The 16,528-nt window shown below is 34.4% G+C and overlaps 1 protein-coding gene across 2 annotated transcripts in view; it reads left to right on the top strand.

The window, feature by feature from the left end:
• LOC145247277 (cilia and flagella-associated protein 47-like) overlaps positions 1-16,528 on the top strand; it is a 215,467-nt gene that overhangs the window by 128,482 nt on the left and 70,457 nt on the right. For both annotated transcript variants that reach the window (XM_080108883.1, XM_080108882.1), the window contains exons 37-41: positions 3,629-3,847; positions 5,071-5,234; positions 7,389-7,499; positions 8,922-9,015; positions 11,460-11,530. In XM_080108883.1, the coding sequence (XP_079965009.1) occupies positions 3,629-3,847; positions 5,071-5,234; positions 7,389-7,499; positions 8,922-9,015; positions 11,460-11,530 (659 nt within the window). The remainder of the gene's footprint in view (positions 1-3,628; positions 3,848-5,070; positions 5,235-7,388; positions 7,500-8,921; positions 9,016-11,459; positions 11,531-16,528) is intronic.

The raw sequence follows: 16,528 nt of genomic DNA, 5'->3' as shown, positions 1-16,528 counted from the left end.
TGTTTTGCTCTGTCTACTCTAATAGAATTACCAATGAATGTTTGTCACGAAATCAGAAGGTCCGTATGTATCATGCCAAGTAGTAGTAATAGTAGTAGTAGTAGTAGAATTTAATGTATAGTAGCAGCGAATGTAGAGGTGTCCGTCACTCTCTTTAAGATATGTTTCTCTACAGACTACAGCATAATTTCAAGTTCAATGTGAATAATTATCTGTCAAATGTTAATGTAAATTAATCAGAGTGCTCAATCCTTTCATTGTAGTGTACCATCATTAAACTAAAAATCTTACTGACCATTAACCTCGAGTAGATTTTGGCTTTGGTAAATGGTTAACCACTATTACAAATAAAAAATGTTTAATTAAAAAAATCTACAGCAATTGTAATCGTTCTTTCGAAGCATAACAGCACACATTATTACTCTTAAATTTAAAAAAAAAATTGCTATGGTTTTATTGGTTTATAATTACTAGTATTAGTACACTACATTTATCCCCCTCAACCGTTCTCCATAGAGGGAGGGAATACAATCTCTGAAAGCCACCTATGCCTTTTGCAGAACAAAGTCTCATGTTTCTCTGTCACATATCCTATCTATTGACTTCCGGTTCTTACGTCACTTCCTTGTCACGTTAACCTCCTTTCATAACTTTATCTTTGAATTGGAAATTTTAGTTTTTGTACGATGCTTTACCACCATGGAAATTGCTCCAAACCATGAGTATTAAAAAACCTGATTCTGAGTACGACATTAAACCACAACTGGGATTTAAAAATTTTGACAAGTGTGGAATCATTACTTAGGTATCATTATTCTTAGGTCCATTCGGACTTGGGTTGGTAGTACATCTAGGTAACTTATGTATGCAAAAAGTATAAACCGTCGTATATAGGTTACTAATTTAGAATATATATACCAAGAAAAAAGAGTAATTTACAAATATTTTAAGATATTAAAATACATAAAAAACTTATTGTAACTTTTGTTATTGAAATCACTGGGGATTGAGCATTAAAATAACTAAAAAGGATGGAATTATTTGTCTTATTTTTAACTGAAGTTTTGAAGCATATGTTGGATACTTCATATTTTGTTAAAATTATATATGAATTAATCTCAGTGAGGGTAAATCTTGCATTGTTTTAATTCAGTAATCTAAACTTTCCTTACACACACATACACATATACACATTTTATACAAAATATTGTAAAATTATTACCCATATATATTTCATCTGTTTTGGGAATCGTCAGTATAATATTAGCTCTTCTATTTAACGTACGATTCAGACCCAGACACCATTTAACTCCAGATTGAACCCTTTTGTTCATGCAGCCAAGCTAACAGCTATGAACAAAAAAGAGAATTAAATTCCATTTATGTTTTGCACACACACACACACACACACACACGCACGCACACACACACACACACACACACACACACACACACACACACACACACACACCCCTCAAAAGACTTTGCCACCCTACCTTTTACCGCTGCCTTATACCCCCCTGCATATCCAATAACAAAGAAAACCTAGAATTATTGCTACATATTACATAAAATATATTGGTATTCTGAAATCCATTATTATAGCCTTACAACTACCCACCCAGACCCACCCCATAACCTGCTCACTTAACTAACGTCCGAACCCTCCCTCGCCCCAATAAATTAAAACTCTGGAACAGAACCCCCCATGTAATCTCTAGTATATACCCATCCGCCCTTTCGCCTTAAATCATCACCATAATACTCCTCCCAAAATTATACACCATTTCATAGTGCTGTTGTCATCTCGGTTGCATCTGTCAAAATGTCCCTCCATAGATAATAGACATCTTACACACTGATAAAATAGAATTACCACCCATCCACACTATACCCGCACCTTAACCCTAAAACATATACCACATCCATTTAAGACTATGATAAAGACTCTATATACCTTTCTACATTACACTCTATATAATACGTTCCCCCTTTTTCTAGAATTCGATAAAACTCCCCCCAACATCATCTATAATTTTATTTGATCTATTTCGTTCCTAATGAATCCTACGCGAGACGCCACATCCCTACTATGTTACCTAGCGTCTTCTCTACTCTTCTGATGAGAAGCATTAGGCTTCGAAATGTCTTGGCATAAAGAGTCCCTTCTATCCCCAACTAATTGTTTGTATTCCCTTATTGAATAAATGAACCAATCTATATTTACCAATATATAGTTTTTGTGACTTAATTTCCCATTCCTATTGTTCTCATATATATATATATATATATATATATATATATATATATATATATATATATATAGTCATCCACATACAGTAATGGTTTCGTTGCTTCACAGGTTATCAGTGTGGCTAGATAAGCAACTACCTCAAGCCAGGATCGAAACCCGATCGCCCAAATGACAGTCAGAGTTTCTAACCATTGCGCTATATGGCTGCTGCTATGCGGGCAGTAAATTAACAATGTTTTGATATTATCCAAGTACCTAAGCTCAATTTGTTTACACAAAGAGCATCGCTTCATACGCTAAAGTTAATTTGTATATCACTTCCCAAATGCTCAACCTTAGATAGCGAGCACCATAGTCATCCACATACAGTACTGTTTCGCTGTTTCACAGCTCATTAGTGTGGCTAGATAAGCAATTACCTCAAGAGAGAAGGAGCTAGAGGATAGATATCATTTCCAATGTAGCAAATTTTTAAGTGCCAATGTTTTATTTATATTAACATTAAGTTCTTTCAACATATCAAAACTTCCATACATTTTATAGACCTGTTTCGTTACACAGAAACAGTCTTATTAATATCTGAATATTGACTTTTTCTAGCATGTACTCATCAGAAAAACGCAGAAATTTTGCTTAAAAAGAAATAGACATGACCTTATAATATCGGGAAAATTCTATAGAAGAATTAACATCGCATAAATAATTTAGGTAACCATCTTAATTTTAAGGGTAAAGCTATTCAAACCTTAGTTTATGAATGGATTTAATAAGGTTCCAAATGTTCTAATCTACAAACAAAAAATTACAAAATAATTGTATTCATATGTTCAGGCCTTACATATGTTTCGTTGAATAGGGGAAGTTCACCAAACAACTCATCAGAGACAGATATGTGTTCCTTGAAATAAAAAAAACCTTTGTAGAGACTTTTTCCTTTATATATATATATATATATATATATATATATATATATATATATATATATATATATATATATATATAAGTGATTTATAAATGTTTATTTAAATTTGAATTATTAACGAACACATATTTCACCATTTACGACTCATCAGCGTAACTGAACCTAGTGAGATTTAAAATCAGAAACCCCAGAGTCTGAAACCTGAATCTCCACAACTAATATAACTCATACTGGAATGCGTTTTTGTAGATGTCGTCTATTTCTTTATTTTCATATATTTTTAAAATTTAATTATACACGGGCAAGAGTTTTGTCATTTTCGACTCCTTAGTGTTACTAAACCGAAGAAGATTCTATCTCTGAGCGAACCTGATCTTGGTCCGAAATATCCTTTTATTTCTAGTTTAGTTTTAATCTGTTTGTGTAATGTTTTGTCACTTTTTCTTTTTCAGCTCACATATTTATTGTGAAATCATTCCATTGTCGACAACAAAAGGTATATTTAGAAGCTTCCAAAAAACAAACAGTCGATATATCATTTTTACCATTTGCGATCGGAGCAATCCAGTGTAGTGTGGTTTTTAGCAACAACAAACTAGGGGATTTTGTTTATGAGATCCGAGCCACGGTGACCAGACCACCCCCTCTTCGTGTGCTAACGAAAAATGAAGGTAAGTATCGGTTATGTATTCTTTATATACCTAAAAAATAAAAATAAGAGTTATTTTCCTTGCTACAAAAATTTAAATTAGTATATAGTTATGCTAATTTAATATTCGTAGTATGTTGTCACCTTCTATCTCCCTTTTTAATAAATAGGATCTACCGATCACCGAAGACAATGTAAAAAGATATTAAAATAAAAATGATGTTTCTTTTTGGGCGTATGTGAAACTAAAATATACCTTCTTGGTCTTCTGGCTAGGATTCAAGTCTGTTCTGTCTAAAGATCGTATAATGATATCGTGGGGTTTCAATTTATACTGGGCTTCCATACAATGGACATATATCACAGACTCCTATAAGGAGATTGGCGATAAACCATGATAGTTAGATATATTCTGACACTTTATAAATAGATTACTTGGATAAATACTTTTACAGTTTTAACAAAAGTGCTACAATAATATTGAGGGTTCTCCATTCACGCTGAATCTGCACAGAATACCGCTGTGGAATTTCCACAGGTCCTACTAGTACTAATAATTTTTACTAAATTTTTAATGTGCGAAATATTTTTTAATGTTTTTATCGTTTTTCTTTTTTTCTTTTTATATGTTTGGTATTTAGTGCTAGCTCAGCAGATTTGTTTATTGTGTTTGTTTCCTTGTACGTAGAGAGACAATTTGTGTGCCAAGATTCCTAAGCACGAATTGCAATAAATTCGAAAATAAATGTCCTTTTATTTTTTCTTTACTTCTTTCAGACGCGTTTTTCAGGGTGTTCAGATATATTCACCCAAAAAAGTAGAATCAGGTTTTTTTTCAGTGATGGTGGGGATTTTGCGGAAGGTGCTAATCTACAACATTACCAATAATTCTTGCTAAGACCCAGCTTTATACGGCAAAATCATGTTTGACACACCGGTTCTCGTGAGATCACCGAAGTTAAGCAACGATGAGCATGGCCAGTATCAGATGGGTGACCATTTGGAACTTTCAGCTGCTGTATGTGCTCTCTGCTTATCTCGGCATTGTTTCCAGTCGTCTTGGACTTCTCCTTGCCATTGGACTCAAGCAGTGCCGATTCAGGAGAGGTGTGGTTGGGTATTACGCAACCCTTACTTCACAATTACACATGCAGCTGCCCCTACAGGGGGCATCCTTTATCGACCTAGCTTAGTAGATTTTTTATTGTAATCAGCACTTATTTGTTTGCTTTCTTCTAATTACAGAAACAATTTGTGCGCCAAGATCTTCAAACACCAACTGTAATAAATGCAACCAAAAGAATGTAATTTATTGGCGATGCAAAGTTGGCGAAACATTGAATAAAAGCATTTGGATTCCAATCATTAATTGCCGGAAGGAAAAAGCTTTGCTTCAACTGGCCAAATTCGTAAGAAATTTTATTTTTATATGGAAATCGCTACAAAGTATAAAATCACTTGATATAAGAAGTTAAACAAATTATACTTCAATATAAAAAGTAATCAACAGTAGTATTTTTTGACCCAGAAACTAGCAATTCCTTTCCCTTTGTCAGAAACATCGTTCATGAAATGTGAGGAGCAAATGATAAAATACGTTTTTAGAACCCCCCTCTCTATAAAGACAGAAAAATGCGATTCATTGAATATTTATCAAATTCAAAACTCATTCTAAAATACATTGGTTGAAGCATTATCGTTGAGTCAACTGCTAACCCTGTCCCAGTTAATTTCATCCCGGTCTTTTAATTAATGGATGGATTACAGGAGTAGTTCGCTTTTCACTTATTAAAAATACTGAAAAAAAAAAAAATTATTGTTTTAAGTATTGTATTAAGTAAAACTGTTAAACATTCAAAAGTATAATGAATTGTTGATTTTGCGATAAAGAATTTTATATAAAAGACTTTATTAGACCCTAGGCCTGAAATAAAAAAACCCAAAATTACATTTTTATTATTTTTTCAACATTTTTTAATAGACTAAATGTACAACAACGGAGGCCGCCATCTTGTTTTTAAATTTTGGCCTTTCTAAGGATTGCCAGATTGGCCTTTAAGGCCAAATTTGACATCTTTTACGCTCTTGCATAGAACCATATATATACTAGCGAAGGGGGGGGGCGACTTTACCCGGTTATAAAATACGCTTAAATATGATATTTTAATTTGTCCAGATTTCATACATATTATTATAAAATCGTGATTTCCAAAGTAAAAAAATGTATTTAGGTGCCATCAGGTAGAATCGAAACCGAAACTGTAGCATTCAAAGCTGGTGACGTTACCACTGTACCAGTGTGACATGCGTATAAACTGATTAAACTGATTAACAATTAAAAATTAAAAATAAACTAAGATGAATGTACAAAATGTTTAACGATTTTTTAAACCCATTTTAACGCCTTAAAAACAATTTTAATCGGTTAAAGACCCATAAAAGAAAGGCCTGCAAAAAAAAATCCAATCATTTGAGGCCCCTAGCGCCGCTCTGCGACTTTTAATTTCGGGGGAGATAGAGTTTGAAAATTTGGAGACAGACAGACAGACCGACAGATAGATAGACCAACAGGCAAACTGACAGATCGACATATAGCTGTTTATATATTAGATATACGTGTGTGTATGTGTATGTGTATGTGTGTGTGTGTGTGTGTGTGTGTGTATAGATGTATTTATATGTATAAACGTTGTATCGTTGTTGTTTCCTAGATATAAATCCACTGAAACTCCGGTGTTTATCAAAAACTGCTCAATGAAAGACAGAGTATAATTATAGTATGTTTATTTATACAAACATTATTGGTTACACATTAACATGCATGTTTCTGCTGCAAATTATTTTTAGAGAAACAGAGAAATATAAGGTCTGAAGAATTTTTTTCTCTAAAATGAGTTATAACTGGAATATCTATGCATATATGTAACCAATAATAATAATAATAATAATAATAATAATAATAATAATAATAATAATAATAATAATATATATATATATATATATTCGTCGCTTATTACCGTGGAGATATCAGGCGTTTTTGGTGTAAACACATGTTAAAAAATCAGTTGGATGCAGAGATTGACGGACTATGTTTGAGGATCCCTTATGGTTAAACGTAATATGCGATTTACTTTATTTTTATTTGTCACCGAAATGATTTTTGGATCGTCCATATTTCGGCAAATAGTATTCACATTTTAGACGTTAATAAAAGATTACTAAAAACATTTCAGAGTCTTTTTATTGCTAAAATGTAACTTATTTTAATCAATAGAAAAGTGTATTTGTTTTTATTGAATATAAATTATTAGATGTTGTTTATGATTTTATTGTTATAAAATACAAAGTGTATTTTCATGAGGGAGTGGGTGTTATGAATGGTGAAAAGTGTCTGTTACTATTTTGTGTTATTCGTTTTAATAAATGGTAGTTAAATAAAATGAGTCAGAACTTCTCCTACTTCCTCTAAAATATCACTAAGCAGAATGAAATATATTTTATAAGCTTGATGTGGTAGTTTATCTGTGAAATGATTATGAGAAAATCTCTTTTTTTTTTCTTAGCAAATGTCTGACTTGGAATACAACCGCCGCGTTTTGACTGGAACTGCGGATAGCAGCACCCGGGCAGCAGAAGTGTTTAATCAGATCAGAACCCATGCTGAAGCCGTTAAGGTGAGTCAGAATTGTTCTTTTATTGGGTGAGGGAGGATGGAAGGTCAAGAATGAGTTGAATTCGATTCACACTACATGGCAACAAAACGACTTTTCATATACTGAACGATTCTACAAAAGATTCTATGCGTAACAAAACGTGTATGAGTGCGTGATAAAATATCAGCAAGAGCTGTAGGATAACTGGCATGCAAAGATATTAGCAGCAGTTACAAAAAAGCATATATGCAAATTAGAAAGTGTGCGCCGGCTTGCGTGACAAGAAAAAGAAAAAAAAAAGGACACCATGTGGAGGGGAGATGCAAACACCATACCAGAGAAGATGAACGCGTAAAGTTGAAAGCAAGAAATGGCTGTGTGGTCGGAGATACACGTGTGGCCTTTAAGGCGGTGTTGAGACAACGGGGTTTTGTTAATCTCATAGCAGACGAAATGAACAGTTAGAAAAAATAAGAACCAGGCATTGTTTTGAAAATAATGCTAATAAATGCCTTTTTTTACATAGACATCACCACTTATCAAGGCCCAGAGGCCACTCGATGATAAGTATTAAAGAGTCTACAGTAGTCAATTGGACAATATAGTAATCATTAGCAATGTAAACTCGATAAATTTGTTAACTTAAGTGGAACGGCTCATCAAGAAATTGTTTACATTGGACTTGAAGACAACCATATTGTAGTCAGCTGTTCTAAGAAAGAAGCTTTGTTCATGGAATTTTGTATTTCTTCCTGTTTTATTTATTTTGTTCCTTTTGCAGGGTTGCATATGAATCAACAATAACACAAGAAATTGGTATGACGTTCTTCAGATAAAAATCATGCGCTACTAGTAAGCGCAAAATGTAATATAATCACCTCAGTTGAAGAATGTTCTAACTCAACACCAAACTCAAAAGAGATAGACCATTTCTAAAATGGCATTTTCCTTGTTGACTGTGGTATGTTGCGAGTCCTGCGCAGTTCTAGGAGGTCTACTCTCCAAGGCGTTGTGTTTTCTCTTTGGGAAACAGTTAGTTTATTGCTAATTGCCTGAGATGTCCCTCTCGGAGAGTACCTGCCCTGGATTTGTTTGCAGGACAGAGTGCATTCCTCGGGAGCACTACCTCTTCAATCCCAATCTTCGATCTTGATGTCACTTCTTAGATACACTTAGATACACAATATATTTAGATCATTCTAAGACAAACTAACAAAAATCCAGATTGTTCTATAAAATAAAGTAAAATAAATACAAATTAAAATATCAGACTTAACCGTATTCTAAGACCAGGTAACGCCGATCAGCCTGCTAGTATAATAGATAGAACACCGAGTAGTTTTGAATAGGAGTGAAATGATGTTTACTTTAATTGAGTTTTTACTTGTGTCTCGTTTCTATCCGATGTTGAACTCGACTTCTTTTCTTGTCTAATTTCTACAGCAAAATCTATTTCCCTGTCAAGAATTTACGATTGAGCACGACTTCAAATATTTCATAACACCCAGAACTTTGCAGATTCCTTTGTCTTCCACAGGTAAATTTTTTTTTCCTGTTGAGAATTGTAAATCTATTCACAATTTAGATGTTTATCCTTTAGTCACTTTTTGCCTTGATAAATGCCGATTCATTAGTAAAGATAGGTTTATCTTCCTTTGTAGAGATAAAATGTATACAGAAAACTAGAAACAACAACTTACATACATACGTACAAACGCACGCACACACACACACACACACACACACACACACACATATATATATAGATACTAGAAGATGTATCCGGCGTTGCCCAGTCAGAAAATACGCCTAAATATATTTTAATTCATATTAAAACTGAGACATGTGTTCGCGAGTATTATTTGTTTTCTAAACGGATCACTTCTTGTGAATAAACAAAAAAACATTACTCAAGCTGAGATCGAAACCAAAAGTCAAGTACGATAACCATTAGGCCGGCTTGACATGGTCTTTAAAAATGTTTTCAATGCCACTTATTTTTAACATAATAAATCTGTCATGTGAACCATTCATGCATTCACTTTCGTGAAACAGTTAGCAAACAGATAAAATTCCGACGACCCCCATGTACCTTATCTTCAATTTTTACCCCTTTGCAGCCCGTTTTTCCAGATGAAAACCGATTAAAAGTTTTCGGCATGTCTGAATATCCTATATACCAAATTTGAAATCTGTAGATCAAAAATCCGTTGAGTATATAGGTTGAGAAGTGTCCTCACGCACACATTCTCACTTTTATAGATATCTAGATATGCTAGATTAAAAAACTGCAAAATTTAAAACCTGTTGATTTGAATGAATGCTTTATGCAAATTGATGGAAGAATACGGTTAAACTTTTGCTCATTCTTTCAATAAATACTAATCACTATTAACCCTTATCTATCCCAATCTTTACATAGAACAGCTATCATAGGACTTAGTTTGCTTATATATATATATATATATATATATATATATATATATATATATATATATATATATATATATATATATAACTACTTCATTTACTCACATAAAATTAATATACGAAAGTATAAATTTATGCGTAAACTTTAAGTATTTACTTCAAAAGTGCTCAATACATAAGTAGAGCTAGTTAGTAAGTTATAAAATATATATGGCGATTAAGCTACACTGAATATTCCGCGTTTCATCCACTCTAGGCGCATAAGCCTAAAGAGTCATAGAGTGGATGAAACGTGGAATATTCAGTGTAGCTTAATCGCCATATATATTTTATAACTTACTATATATATATATATATTGACCGGCCTGTTAGCCTGAGTACCAATGACTCTATATTTAACATGAAAGACAAGACCTCCATATAAAACAAAATGCCTGCTGAATTTGAATACAATGACTGAAAAAAAAAACATTAAAAAATAAACATAAAACAAAAAATGAGAGAGAGAATTAATGACAAAAAGTTATATTCCAAAATTCATGATGTTTTTTGTCATTTATTCTCCATATTGCTCTGTAATTACGTTGAGCTTCTTAAATAAGGATTGATATATATTATAAGAAAATATATTTCTACAGAAATATATATATATATATATATATATATATATATATATATATATATATCAAGCGTACAGATGAAATTTCGTTCCTAATGTACGCTAAGTTAGATATTGCATTCCCTTATATGAAACTCCTCGCCTCTTCTGATGAGAAGCATTAAGCTTTGAAATAATCAATCCTCCCATCGATGTTCTTTTCTTTATTGAACTGAAATTCATATACATATTGTATTATTGATAATCATCTTCAAATGAGTGACTCTTTACTTTACATGTTGAGGTTTTATATCTTCATAAGTCTCCATTTACAGAATGCTTCAATATTTCTTTAATCTCCTAACAAACACACACACACACACACAAATATATATATATATATATATATATATATATATATATATATATATATACGTTTTATTTTTTTATTACCGTATCTTTCTGTTAAGTTACATTATTGTTTCAGCTACCCGGCCGTTTGTTTTGGCCGTCTGTAGCTTCCTCAGACTTTTTCTGTGAAAGTCTAAGGAAGCTAACGACGGCCAAAAAAAAAAAACAAAAAAAAACGGCCGGGTAGTTGAAACAATAATGTAACTTAACAGAAAGATACGGTAATAAAAAAATAAAACGCATATCTGCTCTACAACAGTATTGAGCACTTTCTTCAGTTTTTATTAATTACCATTTCCACTATATATATATATATATATATATATATATATATACATATATATATATACATATATACATATATATATATATACATACATATATATATACATATATATATGTATATATACATATATACATATATATATATATACATACATATATATATATACATATATACATATATATATATATACTTACATATATATATATATATATATATATATATATATATATATATATATATATATTCTCATTTTCAGTTAAAGATACCCAGTGTATTGAACTACCTCTTATTTTTCTGGGAGAAACACAAGGACATTACAGTTGTGAGGTAAGTACAAATGTATACGCACCTGCACATTCAGACACATTCAAAAGAAATATATATATATATATATATATATATATATATATTAATTGCATTTTCACCTCAGACAAGACACAGTGCCACTTTGAATGTATGGGGTTACTATTTGGAACATAATTGCATGGATCCTATGTAGGTAGTTTTACAGCAAGATGTCTGTTTACCCTTATGCTTCTGCATGCCAGTACAGAATCGGGGAAGCTGGAACCCAGAAGGGAATTACAAAGTCTAACAGTCTTAGGGAAGAAACTATTATAGTAGAAATCTTTCTGGCATTTTGGGATCTCTCCTCCCTAAGGGTGGGATTTTGCTGCTTTTTGGGGCTATTTACGTCAAGGAGGTAGAAGAGCTTCTAGTTCATTGGAGCATCTACCATTAAAATACTTGTAAACCAGGCAGAGGGATGCAGCATTTCATCAATGGGAGAGAGGCTGAAGCCTGGCTGACAGTTTGGGACCTATTAGGTTTGCTACTCTCTTTTGAACTCTGTCTAGGAGCAAGAGACTGGTAACAGATGCACCAGCCCAAATGTGACAACAATACTCCATACATGAGCGAATGGTGGCCTCAATATATCTGTTTCAACTTATGTTCACTGTGAATGTTAAGCCGACGAGTTTTAATGGAGTACTTTCAGAAAATTTATCATAGTTATTCTATGGTTTAGGTTTCTTGTAATTATTAAAGGAAACAAGCTTAGTCTTGGCAACATTGAATGCCACAATCTATTTTTGCCTCCATTCAACTACTGACTGGAGTTTTCCTCTAAGGTTTCTGCCATTGCCTCAGATATGTACTCATTCGTTTTCCTCACATGCCTGTTATAGAGCGTTTCAGCAGATTGTCTTTGGAAATCTTTGAGCGTGGCTCTGGAGCTCTATCCGAGAATATAGAGCTCCAGAGCCACACTCAAAGATTTCCAAAGACAATGTGCTGAAACACCAAAGATGATAGAAGATTGCCTACTATATATATATATTGAGTTGAGCATATTGAAAAGTGAAACACGAATTACCATTAGCATATAAGCGACGCTCTTTGTGTAAACAAATCGAGCGGAGGTATTTCGGACGATATCAAAACATCGTTAAACTCACTACTCATTCAAGCAGCCGCCAATAGCGTAATGGTTAGGAGCCTTGACTGCCGTACAAACGGTTGGGTTTCAATCCTGGCTTGAGGTAGTTGCCTGTCTAGCCGCACTGATGAGCTGTGAAACAGCGAAACAGTACTGTATGTGGATGATGACTATATATATATATATATATATATATATATATATATATATATATATATATATATATGATTATTTCTGCACTACAAAAGAGGTGCTGTCAAAAAGTGGACGTTTCGACATGTTAAAAGTAATGGTAAGATGAATAACATCTTGGCATTTGGAATATAACTGTTTTATCATCTATTTGTATATGCTCTGTAATTAAATTTAACATACATTGAGCTTCATATATAAAAGTATTGGTATTAATGAAGGGTGAAATATAATTAAAAAGCATATTTTTCCTAGAAACATATATACAGTGGCCTCTCTACATACGAGCTCCTCTATTTATGAGAAATTTGAGACACAAGATGTCTTCTGAGCAAAAATTTCGACCTACATACGAGAGAAAATCCAAGTTATGAGAGTTTCCAGATGCTACCACTAGATGGCCGAGTGGTCGAGACTGCCCAGCATCAACTCATCCAAGTTAGCACTCTTGTATTGTTTTTTTCACATCGCATCTTCTTTGTGTGACTGTTTCTGGTGACTCCAACCAGGAATGTGCAAAAAAAAAAGAGGATGATGTCGATCAACATGAAGCAAGAAATAATAAGCAAACATGAATATGGTGTCCGTGTGAGTGATCTCGCAAAGCAGTACGATCGGTCATCATCAACGATCTGTATGCTATTGAAATAGAAAGATGCCATAAAACTATAAAACCGACCAAGGGTATGACTATTATTTCCAAATTGAGGACTGACACCCATAACGAGATGGAGAAACTTTTGTTGTTGTTGATATGTGAAAAGGAGCTGGCAGGAGATACTGTCATGGAGAGCATCATCTCCGAGAAGGTGCTCTCCATCCACAAGACCCTACAACGTGAGTCAGTCAGCAGAGGGGGAGACATTGTCAGGTACACGTGCAGTGGATTTCAAGGCCAGCCATGGTTGGTTTGAGAATTTTAAGAAGAGGACTAGCATCCACTCTGTTGTAATGCATGGGGAAGCAGCGAGTGCAGATGTCAAAGCTGCGGACGAGTTTATGCAGTGCTTTGCTTCATTAATTTCAGAAAAATGTTATGTCCCACAGCAAGTGTTTAACTGCGACGAGACGGGCCTTTTTTGGAAAAAAATACCACACAAAACAGTTATCACCGCTGAGGAGAAAAAGTTGGGCCAAAAGAAGATCATTAGACACGACAGGAAGACGAATGAACACATTTCTAAAGAAATGGCAGAAACACTAGAGGAAGACCTCCAATCTGTAGTGGAATGGGGACAAAAGTGGTTGGTCGCGTTCAATGCTGCCAAGACTAAACTAGTTTCATTCAATAATTACAAGAAACCCTCTCTACCACCCATAGCAATGGCCAACGACTCTTTATCTGAGAGTCCATCTTTCAAACTCCTTGGCCTAACGTTCACAGGAAACATGAGTTGGAACAATTACATTGAAGGCATTGCCAGAGGTAGGCTCTCTCTACCGTGCCAGAAAACTACTAACACCCGAAAGTATCCTGGACCTCTATAAGGCCACCATTCGCCCATGTATGGAGTATTGCTGCCACATCTGGGCTGGTGCATCTGCTACTAGTCTCTCGCTCCTTGACAAGGTTCAAAAGAGAGTCGCAAACCTGATAGGCCCTGAACTGGCATCTAAGCTTCAGCCTCTGTCCCATCGACGAAATGTTGCATCCCTCTGCCTTTTCTACAAGTATTTTAGTGGTGAATGCTCTGACGAACTGCAATCACTTGTGCCCCCACGACGCGAGCACCCTCGACAAACCCGACAGGCTACTAGATCCCACCCCCACACTGTAGAGGTCCCTAGATGTAAAAGATCTTTTTACTCCAATAGTTTCTTCCCCAGAACCGCAAGACTCTGGAATTCCATTCCAGGTCCCTGCTTCCCCAACAGTACTGACGTGCAGAAGTTCAAGTGTAACGTGAACCGACACCTTGCTGCCCAAATCCCTACATAGTACCCCAGTAGTTGTTGCCCCTGATAGTAGCCCCCTACACCAAAGTGGCAATTTGCCTTGTTTGGGGTGAAAATGTAATAAAAAAAAAAAAAAAAAAAACATATTCATTTCAGATTCATAAAGTCTTCAAAGAGAGGTTACGGATGATGTGGAGGGCCTATGCAAAGGCATGGGTGATCCGGCAGTTTTTCACTGAATGGGTGAATTTAGTATTTGGCCCTTCAGTGAATCAATATCTCCAAGAGAATATCATTCCCTCGAAATGTTTGCTCGTTCTGGATAATGCTTCCGTGCACAGCCCACGGCCCAAAATGAAAGATTTCAAGTTCATCCGGGTACTCTTCCTCTTCCCCAATACCACCCCAATCCTACAGCCCATGGATTAGTAGATCTCAGACTACAAAAAGCTGTACACTATGCATTTGTTCGAGTAATCCTTTGAAATCACAGACTACACTCAAATAACCTTTCGTGGGTTTTGGAAGGAACATTTAAACATAGCAATAACTCTGAAAATCATTAATGCTGCATGACAGGGCATTACGGAACACACATTGAAATCTGGCTGGAAAAAAATTGTGTCCGGATTGCATCGCTAAAAAAGACTTTGAAAAGTTCGATCTTCAACCTGAGTTCGAGGTGGTGTTGAATGAGATTTTTGATTGAAAATCCATGGCGCTGGAAGTAGATGATGGGGATATTACCGAGCTTATGCAGGAACATGAGGAAGAACTGACAACAGAGGAGTTGTGCAGGAACAAGTAGAAGGACGAGCTAAGGTGATATCTACAAAGGAGATTAGAGAGTTGTTGGTTAAGTGGAAAGAAATTGGCGTTTTCATAGAAAAGACACACTCAGGAAAAGTGGCTATTGGACATGCTAGAGCTCTTTTTAATGACACTTCCATTATGCATTTCTGTAACATTTTGAAAGGGAGGCTGAGACAAACCTCCTTTCATAGGTTTTTGTTTAAAAGACCCTTAAAAAATGAAAGAATTGCGAGTCTTAATAAAAGGGCAAAAGAAAGTGAAGAAAAATAAAAACTGATAATGTTAAAAAACAAAACAAAAAAAAAACATACAAAAACACACAAAGACAAAAAAAAATGAAAAAAAATTAGTGCATCAAAAAGAAGTAGTTTAAGTTCATCTAAAGTTAACTTTAATTTTAAATGTAACTACATATCGTCAACAGTTTCTCGCACTTCTTCACTACTCCCGTAACTCTCTCCCTCACTCCTCCTCCATCACCACGCGTTCAACTGTCGCCATCTTTCTCTAAGGTCATAATAACACTAATAACTCGCATAATAACTCATAATACCTCATAATAAACTCGCATTTTATTTCTTTGATATCATCTTATTTATTTTATTACTGGATTTTTATATTTAATTATTATTTGAATGTGTTTTTAGTAATCAGGAAGATGTGTATTATAGTTAACTAGCTTGGGTTCCTGGCGTTGCCCGGGTGTTTGGAGTGTGTGTTGAGCAAAAAAAAAAAAAAAAAAAAAAAGTGGTAGTAGGCATACAAACGCGAGGAAATAAATAAATAAAAATCCAGGTCAGCATTTTTTTCTTTTAACATTTTTTTTTTTCATACCATTATAATTGTTTCGACGTCACTTAAAAGTCGTTCACCATCGCCTATCTCGCCCGGAGTACAATTTTCCTCACTGACTTCATGCTGGCTGCAGCCAGCTATTTCTCTCTTTCACATTTACACGTCCATTTCCTTCGAAGTTGACTTTT

Source organism: Euprymna scolopes, chromosome 25 (genome assembly GCF_053919585.1).
Source record: "Euprymna scolopes isolate OS-2025 chromosome 25, ASM5391958v1, whole genome shotgun sequence".
In the NCBI taxonomy this organism is placed as follows: domain Eukaryota; kingdom Metazoa; phylum Mollusca; class Cephalopoda; order Sepiida; family Sepiolidae; genus Euprymna; species Euprymna scolopes.
The sequence above is the reverse complement of the archived record's forward strand: the minus strand, read 5'-3'. Positions and strand labels throughout refer to the sequence as shown.